This window comes from Bos indicus x Bos taurus, chromosome 8 (genome assembly GCF_003369695.1).
Source record: "Bos indicus x Bos taurus breed Angus x Brahman F1 hybrid chromosome 8, Bos_hybrid_MaternalHap_v2.0, whole genome shotgun sequence".
Lineage (NCBI taxonomy): Eukaryota > Metazoa > Chordata > Mammalia > Artiodactyla > Bovidae > Bos > Bos indicus x Bos taurus.
Window position 1 is genome coordinate 60,515,053 of NC_040083.1, and position 20,836 is coordinate 60,535,888.

General features: G+C 39.8%; 1 protein-coding gene across 1 annotated transcript in view; it reads left to right on the forward strand.

Annotated features, from left to right (window-relative positions):
* The first annotated feature begins 2,663 nt into the window (after window positions 1-2,663).
* Window positions 2,664-20,836, forward strand: part of MELK (maternal embryonic leucine zipper kinase) — a 73,096-nt gene continuing 54,923 nt past the window's right edge. Inside the window, exons 1-8 of the mRNA XM_027549669.1 lie at window positions 2,664-2,819; window positions 7,326-7,421; window positions 8,985-9,070; window positions 10,932-11,048; window positions 11,900-12,043; window positions 12,953-13,021; window positions 14,828-14,920; window positions 20,272-20,370. Of these exons, the coding sequence (XP_027405470.1) occupies window positions 7,364-7,421; window positions 8,985-9,070; window positions 10,932-11,048; window positions 11,900-12,043; window positions 12,953-13,021; window positions 14,828-14,920; window positions 20,272-20,370 (666 nt within the window). The 5' untranslated portion in view covers window positions 2,664-2,819; window positions 7,326-7,363. The remainder of the gene's footprint in view (window positions 2,820-7,325; window positions 7,422-8,984; window positions 9,071-10,931; window positions 11,049-11,899; window positions 12,044-12,952; window positions 13,022-14,827; window positions 14,921-20,271; window positions 20,371-20,836) is intronic.

Consider the following 20,836-nt stretch of genomic DNA (forward strand, 5'->3'; position numbering starts at 1 on the left):
CTTGGCCTGGTACACCCTTGCCACCTACTTAGATGGCAAGTTGAAGCAACTGAGTGACAGGAACAGAGGCAAGGCCTGTTTAGGGATGGACACCAATGACAAACACAAGCACGATCAGACCCCCTTTTTAGGTCTAACATCTCCACGAGTGTTGGTCGACCTGCAGGGTAGAGGGCAATACTTCTGGATTCTAGAATATACAAGAAAAGGGTCCAGTTGTGCTGCTTGTCTGGGGCCTGAAAGACCAACTGGTGCTAATTTCATCCATGCCAAACCAAGAAAATGACTCACTCTTTCCTGACTTGGGTTTTAAGAAACCATCAGGAAAACCAGAAAATTCCATCTTGAAGCCCAGCAGAACGAAATGGTGGGCATTTTCCTGAGTCATAGATGGCACAGGGACTCAGTAATCTACCATGGCATTCTTATAGGTTCAAGTACGCCCCCTGGGGTTGGCCCACTGCTGTCTTGTATCCATGCTTAGGTATTCATTCATTAACCCCAGGACAGAAGATGTGACAAAGCATCCCTCCTCCATGGCATGAGTCTTTGGCTGGTCTCAGAGGTGGAAAGTGACCAACTCAGAAAACACACAGGAATTTTTCCTTGGAACTGTGGTGCCAATATCACCATCTTTTCCCTGAACTTTCCCCTTCCAGATTCTGAAGATAGAGGAGAAAATAAACTCTGAAGATACTGGGTAACAATTTCAGAAAACAAAAACACATGCTTCCAAATGCACTGTGCTTTCAGATATTCTGGGTTTAGTTCAGCTGCTGGTTCAGCTGACTGATGTGTTCACTTCCATAGATGAGTTTCCGAACAGACTTCAGATTTAGAAATCCCCAGGCCACATGAAGTTCCACAATAGGAAGTGTTTTTATGGTTTTATACTTTCACAAAGACATCACTGAAAATCTTACTCAGGCTGTCTTTCAATGGTCCACCGCACCAGTAAGCTCACCCCATTAATCCTCTAGATGACTACAACAAAGGCCAAAGAATGTTTACCTGGCACTTTCAGGCCAAGAGGTTTCACTTTCAGTTGTCTGTGGTCGGTGCACCCTGTCACACAGTTTTCGGCTAGGAATTATGCAGGAACCATTTTAGTCGCTAAAATTTGACCTCTTTCCCATTCCTCTGTTCCTTCTTTTGCAAAAGCTTTGCCTGGATGGCTCCGAGGACCTGATAAAACTCCCACTTTTTCAGGAGGTTTTCTAGAACCAAAGGGATCTTCTCTCTTAGCTCCTCCTCCGCCATCTTTCCAAGTCTGCGACTACTGCTCATGCGCAGGCGGGGAAGAGAGGAACCGCTCTATGTTTGCTGGACCATAGAAATGTCTGTTCTGGCTCTTGGCTGGATGACCAAGACCCTCCGTGCCCTCTTAGCAGCGCTGAATCGCTGCGATCTTGCTAACCCTAATTCCTGGTGAAAGTTGCATAAAGCTGCCTTTACAAGGCTTCCAAACTTTTTAGAGCTGTGTCATCTTTAAAACCTAGCCCTTTAGGTTTCAACTGTATTGTCATAATGGCTGGGGTGAGGCTGTAAACACCGAAAAGCGCATGCTCTCCTCATGATTTTGCATAGTCCACAGAAATTTTAATTTTTGGATTAATTGTATTTATGTATTTTAGAACAACTGTTCACTATAAACCTCAGAAAGTGAAGCAGTAACTCCTTTGAAGATATCCAAGATTGGAAATACCAGATTATTTGATACATACTATTATTTAAAAAAATAAACAAAATATATGATTTCTTTTTTAACTTGCTTATTTTCCCTCTTTTCCCTTTAACTCATATTTCAGTTCCACACATGTTATCTTAGTGTTTTTTTGTTTTTTTTTTTTTTTGCTTGAAAATCCTTTACTGTAATATGCTGTGCTGTTAGTCACTCCGTGTCCGACTCTTTGTGACCCTGTGGACTGCAGCCCACCAGGCTCCTCTGTCCATGGGATTTGGCAAGCAAGAATACTGGAGTGGGTTGCCATACCCTGCTCCAGGGGATCTTTCCAACCCAGGGATCGAACCCAGGTCTCCCGCATTGCAGACGGATTCTTTACCGTCTGAGCCACCAGGGAAACCCCTAAAAACATGTGTGTAAATTTACACTTAATACTTTTTCTTTCCTCTTGCTATAATTTTTTTTTAATGTCAGGATCGAGTTATCATTACAATTGTAATTCATATATCGGGTGAAAGTCACATAAATAATGACCAAACGGTAAAATGTATTAGAAAGACTTTACAGTGATGCTAGGTTGGTGTCTCTGGTACCTTGAGTTATCTAATGGCTCCTGGGGATTTCATTCTTCGTGACAACACAGTTTATAGTAAGATGTGGAGAGGGCAGAGGTATACTTGTTTTTCGCTGGATGACAGAAGGGCCATGAGGCAAGAGGAGGACGAAAATGAGAACCTTCACTACTAGTGACTTCTCTGCAGATTAATTTTAGGAAAGAGAACTTAAGAAAGTTTAAGTATGTGGAAACTCTGTACGTCCACGCCACCAGGCAAATCTTCCCGTGCCCTCAGTCACACTCCAGGTTGACTACCGAGACTTGAAGTCCCCTGTCGGCCGGCGAGCGACCCCGCCCCGCCTCGCAGGGACCGCACCGTCCCCGATGAGCCCCGCCCCCGCCGCACCCCCGCCCCTTCCGGCGCGCGAGGTTTGATTCCCTTGGCGGGCGGAAGCGGCCAGAACCTGACCATCCCAAAGATTCTTAGGAACTTTCTGCACTCGTCGCTTTCTTCGGGATTGCAGTCCAGTGCGTCTGTCTTTCGGCCGGGTTCAGTCCCTCCCAGCCCTCCGCCCTCAGGTCAGTCTGTCCGGCGTGGGTGAGGGCCGAGGTCCCGGCAGTGCGCAGTGCGGGGGACAGCGGCTTGGGCCCAGTGTGCTGCTGGCTCACCGGAGTTTTGCGGAACTTCCTGGAGCCCCCGTCTTAAGAGTTCGGCTCCCTGGATGAGATAATTAACCTTTCCGACCCGCGTTTTTCTCCGCTGTAAGTGGGGATAGTGATCGTACCCGCCTCCGGGTTATCGATGAGGTGTGCAGTGGAAGCGCTTGCCACCTAGGAGGCAGGGATAGATGTGAATTCCCATTCCACGTTTGCACGACCTTGGCCGTCTCCGAGAAACACATTCAAAGAAGAATTTCAAGTTGTTTCTGTTCGTACAACTCAATTTACTGGGGCAGTTCAGTGAAAAAGGAAATGTGTTATGTCTTATCACCCCTCTTTCAGAGTCCAAAGGCTTCCTCTTCCTTCACCTTCTCAAAGTAGTGGCTTAAGAGACTTACACTAAAAGGAGAGTATACACCGAATGCTATAGCAGTAAAAGAAGTGGCCCTCACCGAAAGACCAGTAGGGAAAGGGAGACTTCAACGGAGGGCGTCCCAGGGGAGTGATCCGGCCTCTCTCATTCCTAGGATGAGTAACTATTGAGCTTCACCATCGCTGTTTCTCTTTGGTAATGGAAAGGGAAAGGGGGAAGGTAGGGCAGCATCACAGGTGCCTGGAGTTTTGCTAAGACTAGTGTTCCTAACTTTTTTGTTCATATTTTGGTTTCTATTTCTGTGCTGTGTGGGATAAATCAGAAACGCCCTCACTGCACCTTCATGGGCTTGTCTCACCAGTGGATCTATCCTTTCAGTATATCTGCTGTGGACCAAGGAGATGATCAGATCAATCTCTTACTGCCTTTGGGAATGAATGTCTCTGTTGGTGCTCCCAGAAGCCTCTGCAAGGGAGCAGAACTGGATGTTAATTAAATGTATTACAAGGTCACATTGTAAGACATTCTGTATGCTGCTTCTCATTTGAAATATCCTCAGCATCAGTGTCTTACCAAGCTCACTAGATAACGTAAATGTACTACACAGCAGGAAGTAGCATTGCCCAAAGAAGACTATGCTGGTAAGACAATGCCCCCAATTTGTTGCTATCCTATAAAATTTACTGATAAACTTCCTCCCACTATCTAGGCAATTCCTTGGTTCCTCAGAAAAGTTCAGGACCACAGTTTGATATAGCTCCAGTTCTATTTAGTCACATTCAGAAGGACAATCAGGTGTCTGATTGGGGTCTAGTTTCCTTCTTTATCCACAGATGGGAGGTTCCCTTCCACATTTAACTAATCATATACCTCTTTTAGCAGCAGCTGGATAACTCCAGTCACATGTCCTTATTCTATATTTCCCAACTCTAGAGGATAAACAGGAGACTTAAGAATATTTAGAACCAATTCTACTTCCACAAGCCAAGTAAAATCTGCTATCATTATAGCAGTTTGCAGTATAAATACTAGTTTTCTTATACAGTAGCAAAAATAATGTTACCTGAATTAAATAGATATAATTTAGGCCCACATTAGTTTTACTTCTCTGAAGACATGGTATGTTTAGAGGGAAGGGAGTAGATAAGAAAATGGAAGGAAGAAAAAAAGGGGAGGTATGTGATTCAGTCTTACACTGATGCAGGTCTCTGCTAGTTGACTGGAGGCCATAACCTGAAAGTTCAAAACTCATTGGGGAAAAATCCATCAAGACATTGATTAAGATGCTCTTACATCCCTTATCTGGGAAAATCAATTCCAACATCATACCAACTGCTTTCTTTTTCTGAGTGTGGCAATTTAAAATAGCCCAGTCTTTGGTATGGGATTTAGGCATGTGCATGGTGGCAATTACAGTCTTATATTTCCTAAGACCTGTTTCTTTTCCTTTGTCTATTTTCATCACATGGTCTTTTGTTAGTCTGTTTTTTGGCTGGGCCACGTGGCTTGCAGAATCTCAGTTGCCCATCAGAGATTGAACCTGGTCCACAGCAGTGGAAGGCTGGAATCCTTACCACTAGGCCACTGGGGAACTTTTTCCATTTCATGGTTTTTAAACTTTGTAATATCTGTTTGTGTTTCCTCTTTAACCCCTGAGTTCTGAATACCCCAATATTCCATTAGTTGGGGCTCTGCTCTGTAAGGAATGTGATAGCCTACTTTTATATCAGACAACTTTCTAAACAGATTTATAGCCTGACATCCCTCCATTTCCAATATCCTTCTCACTCTCTTCTCCCTCATTAGGATCCCAAGGATTTCTTAGCCTTGTATTGACCTCTATATTTTACTGCTATTTTAACCTGTTTTAAAAATTCTTAGTCCCGTAATTCCTGTCTTTGGGGGTGTGGTTCCACTTTATTCCCAGTTTGTTCCTGTGACAAATGCCCTTTAAAAGGTTTCTAAATTAGTACTGCTGTTAAGGATATTTCTCATCCTGTATCTCAGGTGCCCAGGAAGAATAAATATGTCCTCTGTACTGTCTCCTTGCCTAGAACAACTTTTGCCACTCAAGTGGAAGCGGAAATATTTCATTTTATCTCACCAGCTTTCTATTAGCATCAGGACCTGACTTTCCTTCTTTTGTTTGCCTACGCTATTTGTGCAGATTCAGCTAGATTAAAAGTTCAGCCTGCTTATTAAGTTGGTCCAATGCCAGTTCTTCCTAGAAAATGACTAATATTGTTTATTGGATCTTGGTCTTTTTTCCATTATCTTTATCTTTCTTGCTATTTCAACTTTGACATTGCTACTAAAACCATTTTTTAGGCTGATTGTTTTCTTGAGTTTTGATATTTTTCCCTCCAAAACTTCCACTCTAGGGTTCATTTCACTGACCAAATTTTTGAAGGCTTTTTACTTGCTAAATAACCTACCTTTTATCTCCAAGTAAAATGACTCATGGTACTCTTTCTACCCCCTTGTGATGTCTATGTCAGAAGCTTTCTCTATCTCCTTTATACTTTAATAAAACTTTATTACACAGAAGCTCTGAGCGATCAAGCCTCGTCTCTGGCCCCTGATTGAATTCTTCTCCTCCGGAGGCCAAGAATCCCGGCGTCTTTGCATGGTTCAGCAACAACCTTTCATCTTGGGGGCTTGTCCGGGATTCTTCAGGACAAGATGGGAGCTGACAATTTCAGCCTCACTCCTTTGAACTATATCCTGAAAAACTGGGATAGATTTGATCCCCAGGGCTTAAAGAATACACACATGGTCTTCCTATGTGATACTGCATGGCCATGGTATCCATTGGAAGATGGCGAACGGTGGCCGGTTGGAGGATTTAAGTATAATACTGTTTACAATTAGACCAGTTCTGTAGAAAACAAGGGAAATGGGTAGAAGTAGGCTTCCCCGGTGGCTCAGAGGTTAAAGCGTCTGCCTGCAATGTGGGAGACCTGGGTTCGATCCCTGGGTCAGAAAGATCCCTTGGAGAAGGAAATGGCAACCCACTCCAGTATTCTTGCGTGGAGAATCCCGTGGATGGAGGAGCCTGGTAGGCTACAGTCCACAGGGTCGCAAAGAGTCGGACATGACTGAGCTACTTAACCAACTAACTTTTTGAACCACAAACCATTAGGAACACATCTGTAATTTAAAAACATTAGGTGTCTTTAGCTTGCTGCAGCAAGAGGAACCCTGCTCCCTAGGGTCTTGGGCATCTCAATAAGAGTGAGTTGAAAGGGGCTTATATGGTTTGGGCTTTGTGCTCGGGAAACGACCACTTTTGGAATGGGTTCTATCAAAGAGCAGGAGCATTTCAGCTTTTGTCTATCTGAGGAAGAAGAAAGTGGGAGCAATGAGGTAGTACTAAGGGTGTCATTGATGAGAAAGCAGCAGTCTATCAAATAAAAGAACATTATCATTTTAACTGCTTCAGGGACTTCGCTGGTGGTCCACTGGTTAACACTGTGCTACCAATGCAGGGGGCCTGGGTTTGATCCCTGGTCAGGAAACTAGATCCCACATGCTGCAACTAAGAATTGGCATGCTGCAACAACTAAAGATCCTGCAAGCAACTAAGACCCAGAGCAGCCAAATAAATAAAAATTAATGTTAAAAGAAAATAATTTTAACTGCTTCACATAGAAACATTCCTTACATGGTTATGGACAGGCCCCGTGGGAAACATTGTTCCAGTTTTGATGAGAACATCCCAGTCTGATTATTTTTATGATTAATGGTTTCTTTGTCTATTTAAAGGACCCTTCTCTATCCTGAAATGATAACAATATTCTATTAAAAGTTTTTAAAGATTTACCTTTCAAATCTTTCAAATAAAGATTTGTCTTTATTTGCTCTGGAATTGATTTTTATGTATGGAGTGAGAGGAAGCTAGTTTTGTCTTGTCTTGTTTTTTCCTATGGCTAATCAGTTTTCTCAATATGATTTATATGCCTGAGACTTATTTATATTTGTAGTTAAAAGAGTGAAGGAGATAATCTCTTAGTAGTTCCCTTTTTGATGGTGTACTGTTCTTTGTCTTACAGGTTCTTTCTATAGTTTTGAGTAAACTTCCAGGAGGACTATGAAAGATTATGATGAACTTCTCAAATACTATGAATTATATGAAACTATTGGGACAGGTAATTAATTTTTTCTTGAAGCAAATAGGTCATCCATTTGAGAGTAGAGTGAAATGGGGCAGCCATGAGCTATTCTTCTTTTTTTGGAATTTACTTATTTTTAAGGAATCTCCATACCATCTTCCGTAATGGCTATATCAATTTACATTCCTACCAACAGTGCAAGAGTGTTCCTTTTTCTCCACACCCTCTCCAGCAAACAGCAAAATTCTGTAAAACAATTATCCTTCAATAAAAAATAAAACAGAAGCAATATATTATAAAAAATTCAGTAAAGACTCTAAAAATGAAAAAAAATTTACTTATTTTTGGTTGAAGGATAATTGCTTTACAATATTGTGTTGGTTTCTGCCAAACCATGAGCTTTTTAGCCTAACTTATATAGTTTGAAAATTTTTGAATGGATTTTAGTAAGAAAAAGTGGAGCAAGAGAGAGGTGAGTTGTAGGAAAGGTCTTATAGTTTATTTTATTAAGAATAAAAGTCACTAGAGAGTTCTGAGCCAAGGAGTGATCCGACCTTTTGGTTTTAAGGATCACTCTGGCTACTTGATTGTGAAAAAAATGGCTGGGAGAGGGCAAAGGCAGAAGCAGATAGATATTAGGAAGTTACTGCAGTAATTTAGGTGAGTGATCCCGGAGATGATGGTGACATGGATGGTGATAGGATTGAAGGTAGTGGGATTCTGTGTATAGAAAGCGGTGGGCTTCTGTATACAGACACACATATATGTACATATAAATATAATTTATTGAGGCATAATACATAGTAAAATAAGCAAAGTGTAATACATTTGGTGGCGTTTTGGCTCACATATGCGCATATGTTCAAATCAGGACATAGAACGTTTCCATTCAGTGCCTGCCTCCTTTCCCCTAAGATAAACTTTAATAAAATTTTTGAAGATGAAGCCAGTGGGCTGTGTTGATGGGTTGGGTATGGGGTGTGAGACAAAAGGGAAGGGCTAAAGATGGCTTCCAGGCTTTTGGCCTGATCTGGGAAGATGAGTTTGCCATTTACTGAGATGGGGAGCACCATGAGAGGGACTTCTGGGAACTTCTTTTTAGAGGTACTATGTTTGTTTCTTTCAGATACCTGAATGTAGATATTTACCCAGGTTTTGAGCCAATTTTGAAATATAATTGCTTATTTTTTCAGTTTTAAAACTGAATGGAAGTTTCGTATTATTTGTCTTTTGTCTCTGCAACTTTATATTGTCTTTTGACAATGTTAATTAAAAGGTTTAATTGCAATGTTAATTATAAAACAAATTTCTAAAGAATTATAAAATAAATTTCTACTTCTTCCTAATTGCAAAATTAAAGATATCCTATAATGGCAAAAGGGAATCTTTAGCCAGTCATTGGATAAGGAGAGGTTGGGATCATGGCTAATGCTTTGGAAGCAATATGAAAAAAAGGGCCACAAATTTCAGGAAAATATAGCTCAAGAGAGCTTTATAAAGTACTTGGAAAGGTATTTGTGCTTGAGTTTTCAGTTTGCTCTGCTGATGATATTTAAGTTAGTTTGCTTGTTTCTTTATAATACATTTTCCTATACTTAGGTGGCTTTGCAAAGGTCAAACTTGCCTGCCATATCCTCACTGGAGAAATGGTAGCTATAAAAATCATGGATAAAAATGCACTAGGGGTAAGTTTAACATTATTTTAAAAATATTTATAGATCAGTTTTGTGAATTATAACCTGAATTTTTTCTAATGTTCTAGTTATTGCTCTTTTATTAAAATAACATTTCCACAGCCAGTTATGTATAAATCTGTAGTTTTAAAAGGGCTTCCCTGGTGGCTCCACTGAGATAAAGAATGTCTCAGATAAAGAATATTGGCAGGCAGATAATCTGCCTGCCAATGCAGGAGACCCAGGAGATGCAAGTTCGATCCCTGGGTTGGGAAGATCCCCTGGAGAAGGAAATGGCAACCCACTCCAGTACTCTTGCCTGAAAAATTCCATGGATAGAGGAGACTGGCAGAGTTTAATATGACTTGTTACTTTATTTTTAAGGATGTAAGTGCTGATTAACATATATAAATAAGTTGAAGAGAATGTTGTGTTACAGTTGGAGAAGGAAATGGCAGTCTACTCCAGTGTTCTTGCCTAGAGAATCCCAGGGACGGGGGAGCCTGGTGGGCTGCCGTCTCAGAGGTCACACAGAGTTGGACACGACTGAAGCGATTTAGCAGCAGCAGCAGCAGCAGCAGCAGTATCACTCAATTCTCTGAACTCCTTCTGAAATATATGCCAAAATCACAAAGTGATCTGTATCAGAATTATTTTAAATAACCTGTCAACTGATAATTCAGCTCTCCCTCAGTATTTTTGTTTTCAGTGCTCAATATTATGTTTATTAAACTAATAAAAAGATATTAAGAATGATTTTTCCTGATCATTTAAACATTGGTTACAAAATTGATTAATTTAATTCCCTTAAGCAATTTAAACTTCAGTTATAACTTTAGTGTACCTTATTTACTTGACCCAGCAAATACCTTAATAGCAGATAAAATGTGAATTGTTATTATTAAGATATAACATACTAGTACTCAAAACTTATTCTAAAGCATCAATATGATGATATTAATTCATTAATTCTAAACTGGTTTTTGTATTTCCTATTGTTATTATGCTTATTTTAGTTACTTCCTAGGACTTTAAAATTATTTTGATTACTTTCAGGGTTTTAATCATCAGATTCCCACATCCACCCAAAAAAGAAGAAAAAAAGATCATCATATCAGCATAGTTAAAGTTACAACTTCTTGGTTAAGATCTAATATCAGGTTGCATGGCCTGATATTAAGTTAATTGGATCTTAAACCACTGATCATTAGACTGAGTCCCTTTTTATAATAAAATATTACTTGTTTACTACATGGATATCTGGATTTTTATCTTTACTGTGAACTTTAAAATTTTTTCAACTTGTCTATCCACCTCCCAGCCAACTTCTTATTTTGAAAAATTTCAAGCTCCTTGAAAAGTTGGAAGACTGAGATAGTGAATACCTTTTACTACATTCACCAATTTTTAGCTCAGCAGGCTTTTTTAAAAAATTAATTTTTGATTGAAGGATAATTGCTTTACAGTATTGCATTGGTTTCTATCAAACATTAACATGGATCAGCCATAGGTTTCATCATGCTTCTTAATGGACATTGTAGAGACTGAAGTGGTAGCCTAGACATGCATGCTGGATAGTGTTCCTGTCAGTTTCCTTGTTTGGAATGCTAACCTTCTAAAGGGAGTGAGATTATTTTATTTTTTCTGGATGTTGTACTCTTGCCTCAGATTGGACTTTTCTTTTGTAAAATCCTCAGGGCCTTTTGAAAATGTACACAGAAATAAGTTTCTGTTCTCTATTTCTGTATTGTTGAGCAAATTGTTTTGAGGCCATTGACTGCTTTTGCTACTTAGTATTAGAGTTGTTGATATTGGGGCTTGGAATATTTTCCAAATAAGTTTATTGCTCATTTAATAAAATGTTTTGTCACAGAGTGATTTGCCTCGGGTCAAAACAGAAATTGATGCCTTGAAGAACCTGAGACATCAACATATATGTCAACTCTACCATGTGATAGAGACAGCCAACAAAATATTCATGGTTCTCGAGGTCAGTAGTAAGTTCCAGAGACCTAAAGTTATTTGTCACTGTCTTAGTCTGTTTGGGCTGCTATAAAAAGTATCACAGACTGAGTAGCTTATGAACAACAGCAACTTACTTCTCACAGTTCTGGAGGCTGGGAATCCCAAGATCAAGGCACCAGCATGGTCGGGTGAGGGTCCTTTTTCTGGTTCATAGCTGATACCTTATTGCTATGTGCTTACATGATGGAAAAGGCTAGGGATCTCTCTAGCCTCTTTTATGAGAGCACTGATTTCATTCACGAGGACTCTGCCCTCATGTCCTAATCACCTCCCAAAGGTTCCACCTTCTAAAATCACCATCTTCAGGGCTTAGAGTTTCCACGTAGAAATTTTTGGGGGGACACAAACGTTTATTCAGGCCATTCTCTTTCATTTTATGATAGTTATGAGAGAGGTATTAAGTTCATTTCACTTGCAAGATTAAATGCTAAGTGGCTTACCTGTTTAAGTTCGATCTGTAACAATGTAGACCAAGAAGACATGTATAATAAACTGGAGACACGTTGTAAATATATCCTTTGTAATACCCTCCTCGTGCGATGGTGTGCTTTAGTGGACAGAATAGGTTAGAATTTGTTCCTGGAGAAAACCTGCGTGAAGCAACAAAGACCCACTGCAACTAAAAAATAATAAATAAATAAATTAAAAAAAATAGTTCAAGACCAAAAGTATCCCAAAAGCTGAAATACTGAGAGTGTATTTTTGAATATACCTAAATTAGTTCATTCCTTTGCTTATAAGTATGATTTTTTATTTTAAACTCCTCTGATTTTTGCAAGTAATAATGATATTTATGTGACTCTGCTGCTCTTGCAGTATTGCCCTGGAGGAGAGCTGTTTGACTACATAATTTCCCACGATCGCCTGTCAGAGGAGGAGACCCGCATTGTCTTCCGTCAGATAGTGTCTGCAGTTGCTTATGTGCACAGCCAGGGCTACGCTCACAGGGACCTCAAACCAGTAAGTGACTGCATTACGGGTGCTCACCTGAGAACTTGACATCACTTACCTGCCATCAGTCAGTTTCCAAATGTTCTTTCTGTTTAGAATTTATCTGGGCTTTTGCTTATTTTTTTGTTCCATTCCTAATGTATCTTTCTTTTTCCTTTTTGACTTTTGACTCCTGCTGGGCTCTTCTGGATGGACTTATTATTGGCATTCTATTTCTTTGTCAATTTTGTGTGACATTATAAATGTCTTTGTAATCAGATGCAGAATATAAACCTCAGGTTTTATTCCTAGGAAAGAAGAGTTTTGAGTGTTTTCTTTGAGAATATTGTCTTTGAGTATCTTCCTCTTGATACTCTTTTCCTGACATCATCTTCCTTTAATTTTAATTCCATTATGCTTCAGAAGTGAACAGTTCAATGAAATGGGCAGACTCTGCTTTTCAAGGGCAGAATAAAAATTTGATACTCTTAAGTGTGTAGGCTTTGGCTAATATGCATGCTGGTGAACATGAATTTCAATGTAATTTGGTACTAGGGTTTGAGATCTAGAATTTCCCTAACAAGATATGGAGGTTTCTGTCCTTTTCCCTTTGTTTTTATCCAACTCTTTGATTCGCGTTCACTCTTTCTGTTCAAACTTGCCTTTGGCACATATCAAAGTGCTTGTAGTTGAACCTCAGAGTACCAAGGAGAAATTGGTTTATGCTAATGTGACTTGAGGGGAAGCAGGATAGTTATCAACATTCCTCTCCTCTTCTCTTTCCTTCTATTCTTGTCACTTCATTCTTTTTTTTTCTCAATTGATTTTTTTACCCTGTACCCAACCTTAAAGTGCTTTTAGGAATAGCTAGAGGTGGGATGTAATATAAGGAAGACTGTATATAGTTATGAAAATGTCTTTTTTTTTTTTTTTTTTCAGGAAAATTTGTTGTTTGATGAATATCATAAATTAAAGCTGATTGACTTTGGTCTCTGTGCAAAACCCAAGGTAAGTGCAGAGATAAAAATGAGTTTATTTCCTTTGCCAGTGCACCTCTTGCCTGTTATCTTACACTAACTTCCATTTAGTATTTAGTGAGCCTGGTTGCATCCATTGAGAAGAATGGTAAATTTCACGCTTTTTATAAGTTCTCTTGATGATTTTAATATGTAGTCAAGGTTGAAAACCACTGCTCTAGGTCCAGGGTTGGTCCTGCTGAAAACCCCATGGGTATGCTGTGAGGGAATTTGCAGGACTGGAGTGTCGGGAAGCCATCACAGTATGAATGCTGAATTGACCACGTGTTTGCAGTTGGAGTATGTTCCTGTTAGATGATGCCTTTCTTTGTTTAGATATGCATTTCAGGAAATCTAGTGAAAATCTCTTCTTTATTATCCAAATGGTTATATAAGTAACAATTAGTTACATTTTGAGAGACAGTCCCCTTTCCTTATAAAAAGAAGAAGGAAAAAGTCCATATGTACTTTAAAATTTATACCGTGAATTATTTCCTTAATTTGCACTCCATAGTTAAGTACTGGTGTTCTCCAGCATTCCTTCTCTTTGAGGTGACTTTGAACTTTCTCCTGTGTGGCTGCTGTTGGAGGCTTCCTCTTGAGTCCTCTAATGATGGTACTTACAGCTAAAATGAACTGTCTACCCTCATTAAGAATGTTGAAATTTCAGACTTGTCTCAGCCCCTTGGAGTCCCATGATTATTTCCTGCCCCAATCAGAATTACCTGGGTGCAAAGGGAGGCAGATTTTGCCCCTTTGGCTGAATGTCTGATTCTTTCTGATTTTCCTGTCCTTCCCTTGGCTCTTCAGAGATTGTCAGTCGAGTCTTGTGTCTGGGAACCAAATGCAAGAAGGCATTTTTCTGATCGACAAGCAATAAAGATAAAGCTTACTTTGAGCCCTTAAGCTGGTTTAAGTCATGTTCATTACAGGAGGCAGTGGAGAATGTTTGTGACAGACTCTGGCAGCCTTTATTTATGGCTGCCACGGATTCAACCCACACAGACTCCATCTCACAAAGCAAAACTTGACTGGGAGAAGGTGGCCTCAGCTTTCTGCTGAGGAGCTAACCTCTGGGTGTGCTGTTACAGTTGTAAATGAAATCTTACAATTTCATAAGTCATTTGCCATTTGTGGAACTCTGTAGAAGTGTTAGGCGGTGATATCATTTGCATTATGTCTCCATATTTCTGTGGGAGACCAGAGGATCCTTATTTGAACAGATCTGGAGGCTGAGGTCATGATCTGTGTTATAACCAAGTCTATAACTATAGACTATAAACCATATAGACTATAAACTATATAGACTATAAACCATATAGACTATAAACTATAACTATAAACCAAAGTCCCAAGGGTTTGTTTTGTGTAGTGTTTGCTGTCTTCCATCTTGGGGAAAAGAAACTTATGTATTTGTAAAGATTTGCTATTGGAAACAGGGTTCTATAGAGAGTATTTTTTCTTGAGTATTTGGGAGTGGGAGGACTTGAGTGCTTGGATGTATGCTAAACTGATTATTCTGGATGCCTAGGGAAGTGTGAACTTGACTTGACTGAGCTAAGGGGAGAAGGATTTTTTTCATGCCAGGTCTTGGTGGTGTTGGAAATCCAGAGAAGAGGAAGCCATACGTGCACACACGCACATGAGCAGAGTATTGAGTTGGCGGCAGAATGTCTCTTATCATTTGGGGTAACTCTTATCTAGCATCTCTTTGCTTATATTGGAAGAATGTTTATCAGGGTTTTAATTCTCTTAAGGGCTGTAGTTAATAAGTGTTTCATTTTTATCTTATTGGCAGGGTAACAAGGATTATCACCTGCAGACCTGCTGTGGGAGTCTTGCTTATGCAGCACCTGAATTAATTCAAGGCAAATCATATCTGGGATCAGAGGTAATTATTCAGTGATTAATTCAATATATGGTCAATATATGTTTACTGGTGATGTGTAGTGAGTCAGGCACTGTGTGCTGAGGATGTAACGAGGTAAGAAATAAACTTGTTAATCAAAGAGTTGTCTAGTCAGAGAGTGAGATATGTACAATAATAAGGGAAATGAACAGCTTGCAATAAATATAATACATAGTATTCTTGTGAAACAAAGATGTATTTCTGGTGTTTTGTGTTTAATAGTGCCATAATTTAGACTGATTAGTCCAGCCAGGTAGAGTATGAGGCCAGGATTATAGGCTTAGTTTGCAGAGATGGTGTTTAGCACAGAGAAGACCTCGGATAGCTGGCTGTACTTTATCCACAGCCAGCTATCTGAGGCCTGCAGTCCTGTGTAAGAGGCCCAGGCTCAGAAAGCCCTGGGCATAGCCGCTTAACTACTGGCTACCGCATGCTAGTTAGCCCCTTACACTCTTTGGAGTACTGATTTTGCTGATATTGTCGTAAAATGGAAAAGGTTTAGTTGTCAAAAGCTCTGGAAATACTGGGTTAGACAGTTTTCTTTAGTTCAGGATGTTTCTGAATCTTAATATGTTCCTGCACAATGTCCTCTGGGAAGAGACCATCACAGAGAGCAGCTGGTCTCCGTTTTATGCGCCTACAGAATCCACTTTTTATGTGGAGCATCTTTTGGAACTGGTGTTATGTGGGAGAAACTTTGAGATATGCCAGTTTACTTAATTTGTAACATGAGAAGATGAGGACTAACTTGTTTTTGGTGACCTTTTATTTGGATATATTCTCAAACTTACAGAATAGTTACAAATATGGAATGAGAAACTTCCATATATATTTTGTCAAGTTTACAACTGTTTACATTTTTCCCTATTTTAGTATTCTCTGTGTTTATATACATGTGAATTATGTTTTGAACCAATTGAGAGTAAGTTGGAGACATCATACCCCTTTATCATTAAATGCTATGTATATGTTTCCTAAAAGCGAGGGCTCTTTTATTTATTTATTATTTTTTTGGCCATGCTGCGTGGCTTGTGGGATGATCTTAGTTCACTCACCAGGGATTGATTGAACCTGGGCTGCAGAAGTGAAAGCGCTGAATCCTAACCGCTGGACTGCTGGGAAATTCCCAAGGTGTCCCTCTTTTAGTTATCAAAATAAATTCACCTTAGTTATCAAAATCAGAGAGTTTAACATTGGTACAATTTATTTAACCCACGATTCATGTTCAGATGGTGTTGATTGTACCAGTCATGTCTTTTACAGCTATATTTTCCCTCCAGTCCGGGATTCCATTCAGGATCATGCGTTGCACTGCTGCATTTCTTGGTTCTTTAATCTGGAAGACTTCCTTAGGCTTTCTTCATCTTCATGACCTTGAAATTTTGGGGGAAGCCGGTTATTTTATAAAATGGCCATCAAGTTGAATTTGTTTGATTAGTTTTGGGTTATGCATTTTTGGCAGAAATACCACAGAGGTGATATTGTGGCCTTCTCAGGGCATCATAAGGAAATGGACAGACTGTTACTGAATATTTATCGTAGTCCTGGAATCATGCTAGATCTTTTTTTTTTTTTCTTTCAATTGTGGTAAAATACACATGACATAATATTTGCCATCTTAACCATTTATAAGGATACAGTTCCTATTTGAACTATTTTTCAATGTGCAGTTCAGTAGTGTTAGGTACATTCATATTATTGTGCAGTCAATCTCCAGAGCTCTTTTAATCTTGCAAAACGAAGACTATACCTATTAAATAGTAACTCCATTCCCCACTCCCTGCTCCCCTGGCAGCTATCCTTTTACTTTTTGTGTGAGTTTGACTAGGCTACGTACCTTGTATTATGGACTCATACAATATTTGTTTTTTTGCGTGACTGCTTTATTTTATTAGTGTAATATCTTCAAGGTTCATCCATATTGTGGAGCATGTATCAGAATTTCCGTCCTTTTTAAGTCTGAGTAATATACCATTGCATGTATACACCATATTTTATTTATGCATTTATCCATAGACACTAGGATTACTTTTATCTTGTGGTTATTGTGAATAATGCTGGTAGACACAAATATCTCTTTGAGACCTTGCTTTCAGTTCTTTCAGATATATACCCTAATGTGGACTTGCTAGATCATATGGTAGTTCTATTTTTAATTTTTTGAGGAACTGCCATACCATTTTCCATAGTGGCAGCAGCATTTTACATTCCTGTAATAATGCACAAAGATTCCACATGGTAGATCCTTTTTATAATTTTCATTTAATCTGCACAAAAATCCTTTGGAGTGAATACTGTTACTCTGTTTCAAAAGATAAAGATGATGAAGATACTGGGGCTCAGAAATTAAGTGCCTTTGCAGGATCACAACTAGCAACTGTGGGTCAAGATTTGAACTGAGTGAGGCTTTACCTCACACCTGTACTTTTTCTAGTCTCCTAGAAGGAGTGGTAATCACATGCCTGACACTCACAAGATTCCTAGAGGTCTGGTGATGAGGCTCTGCTGGTTTGAATGCATCAAGGTTTTCCCATAGGATCTTGTTTTCTTATCCATTTTAGTTCAGTTTTCCATCCTTCTAGGATAATTTCTCGGAGAAGGCAATGGCACCCCACTCCAGTACTCTTGCCTAGAAAATCCCATGGATGGAGGAGCCTGGTAGGCTGCAGTCCATGGGGTTTCTAGAGTTGGACACAACTGAGCGACTTCACTTTCACTTTTCTCTTTCATGCATTGGAGAAGGAAAAGGCAACCCACTCCAGTGTTCTTGCCTGGAGAATCCCAGGGATGGCGGAGCCTGGTGGGCTGCCATGTATGGGGTCGCACAGAGTCTGACACGACTGAAGCGACTTAGCAGCAGCAGCAGCAGCAGGATAATTTCTTAAGGACAGTGTACCAAGGCATTGTCTGGGGGCACTTGTTAAAATATGCAGAACTCAGGGCAGTATATTTAGAGATTTTAGTTTTGTTTTCTAAGGTAGGGGTTTAGGAATCTTCTTTCTTAAATAAGTAATTTAGATTATTCTGTTGCTCATAGTTCAGATCATGCTTTATGGAATGTTCCATGATAAACATCTCTAATTCCTTTTGTAATTTCTTAGAGGAAGTCTCTCTGTTGACCTCTTCTTATGGCATTTGAGGAGGCCATATTATCCCACTCTTTCCTGTGTAGCCTCTTTCTTTGTGTTTAGTCTTTGTTAGATTAGTATATGTCTTGGTGTGTTTCTCCTTGGGTTTATCTGTATGGGACTCTTTGCACCTCTTGGACTTGATTGACTATTTCCTTTTCTATGCTGGGGAAATGTTCAACTATAATCTGTTCAAAAAATTTCTCATACCCTTTCTTTTTCTCTTCTTCTTCTGGGACCCCTATAATTCAAATGTTGGTGCGTTTGATATTGTCATAGAGGTCTCTGAGACTATCCTCAGTTCTTTTCATTCTTTTTACTTTATTCTGCTCTTCAGAAGTTATTTCCACCATTTTGTCTTCCAGTTCACTGATTCATTCTTATGCTTCAGATATTCTGCTATTGATTCCTTCTAGAGTATTTTTAATTATAGTAATTGTGTTGTTTGTCTCTGTATGTTTTTTCTTTAATTCTTCTAGGTCTTGGTTGATTGAGTCTTGCATTTTCTCCATTTTGTTTTCAAGGTTTTTGATCATCTTTACTATCATTCTGAATTCTTTTTCAGGGAATTTGCCTAGTTCCTCTTCATTTATTTGGACTTACATGTTTCTGGTTTGTTCCTTCATTTGTATAGTATTTCTCTGCCTTTTCATTATTTATTTGAACCTACTGTGTTTGAGGTCTCTTTTTCCCAGGCTTCGAGGTTGAATTCTTTCTTCCTTTTGGTTTCTGCCCTCCTAAGGTTGGTCCACTGGTTTGTTTAGCCTCGTATAGGGTGAGATTTGTGCTGAGTTTTTTCGTTTGTTTTTTCTCTGATGGGCAAGGCTGAGTGAGGTGGTAATCCTGTCTGCTGATGACTGGGTTTGTATTTTTGTTTTGCTTGTTGTTTAGATGTGCTACTGGCGGTTGGGTGATGCCAAGTTTTGTATTCTTATATTCAAGTGGTTTCCTTTGTGTGAGTTCTCACTATTTGATACTCCCAAGGGTTAGTTCTCTGGTAGTCTAGGGTCTTGGGGTCAGTGCTTCCACTCCAAAGGCTCAGGGCTTGATCTCTTCCTTTCCTTTTTCTTTCTTCCTGGTCACTCTGCTCCAGCCCCACTGGCCTCTGCTGTTCCACCTCTATGCCTGTTGCTCCCTCTGCCACAAGAAAGAATCTTCTTTCCTGTCCTCTTAGCTTGCTTGATTTTTCTCCTTAGCACTGTTACCACCCGGCAGAACAGCTGTCTCTCTCCCGCTCCCCCACCCAGTAGAGCTTCAGCGCTTTCTCCACTTCTGCTCATAGTATAGTACCTAATACAGTTTTCCCACCTGTGCCTCTCCTGCATAGCCTCTTTACCTTAATTTTAACATCCCAGTCAGGTATGCCATGCCACCAAGACTCAATTTATAGATGAAGCATTTGACATCTTTCAGGCATAAATGGTTAATTTTTGACCTCCTACAACTTGGAAGAAGAATCAGTTGTTCACTTGAAAGTACACTGTTCACCCAGGGTTTCCTTGTTGAGTCCTAATAATATGATGTGATTTGGTAGGCAGGACTAGGTGTGAGATTGGTGTTATTTAGTATAAAAATTAAAGTTTTTCCAAGGCTCAAATGAGGGTGGGAACTGTGACTTCTCAGCCAGTGGTCGAATGGCTATCTTACGTAAAGGTTAACTCATTTCTGGGATTTTGAGATTTGTAGGGCTATTTGTACTGGCAGGCTAATTTCTAGCCTTGATCCTTGAAAAGTCATTTGTTGAACTTTACTAAGGTTTCTCTACATAGAGAGGACTTTACAGTGCAGCTTAGTCACATTTGCAGGTTATCAGTAGTAAATTTTAAAACTTGTTTTGATTTTCTCATGCATGTTTACATAATCCTCATATGTAATAAACCCTCAGTAGCACTATAGTTTTCTCTTTCAGAATCAGAGACTTAGCCTCATCTTCTTCCTTATCATGCCCAATCCAGCCAACTGGAAAAGATTTTCTATTAAGCATTGGCGGGGAGTGCACTGAACTGGAAGTCAAGAGACCTGCCTGGGTGGCCTGCCGTTGGCTGGGTGACTTTGGATGAGCCTTCCTTTTCTGGGCTTCACACTATAGAATGAGCTGGTTGAACTGGATGATCTCGGAGTTCTTTTCCAGCTCTGTAAAGATTCTGTGTACTGCTATTTTGAAATGTGTTCTGATTTTTTGTCTTTTGATTTTTTTCTCCTCAGGCAGATGTTTGGAGCATGGGCATACTCTTATATGTACTTATGTGTGGCTTTCTACCATTTGATGACGATAATGTCATGGCTTTGTACAAAAAGATTATGGTGAGTATTACAAGGCATAGAATTTCATTGTGAGAGTTTATTATACTGCAAACTATATGCTTCTATTTATAAAAGTACAGAAACAGGCAGAAGTAATCTATGCTGTTAGAAGTAAGGATAGTGGTTACTCTTTGGAGGTGGATAGTGACGGAGGAGGCAATGGCACCCTACTCCAGTACTCTTGCCTGGAAAATCCCATGGACGGAGGAGCCTGGTGGGCTGCCGTCTATGGGGTCGCTACGAGTCGGACACGACTGAGCGACTTCACTTTCACTTTTCACTTTCATGTATTGGAGAAGGAAATGGCAACCCACTCCAGTGTTCTTGCCTGGAGAATCCCAGGGACGGAGGAGCCTGGTGGGCTGCCGTCTATGGGATCGCACAGAATCGGGCACGACTGAAGTGACTTAGCAGCAGCATCAGCAGCAGCAGTGACCGAGAGACATGTTTGGTTTTTGATCTGAAT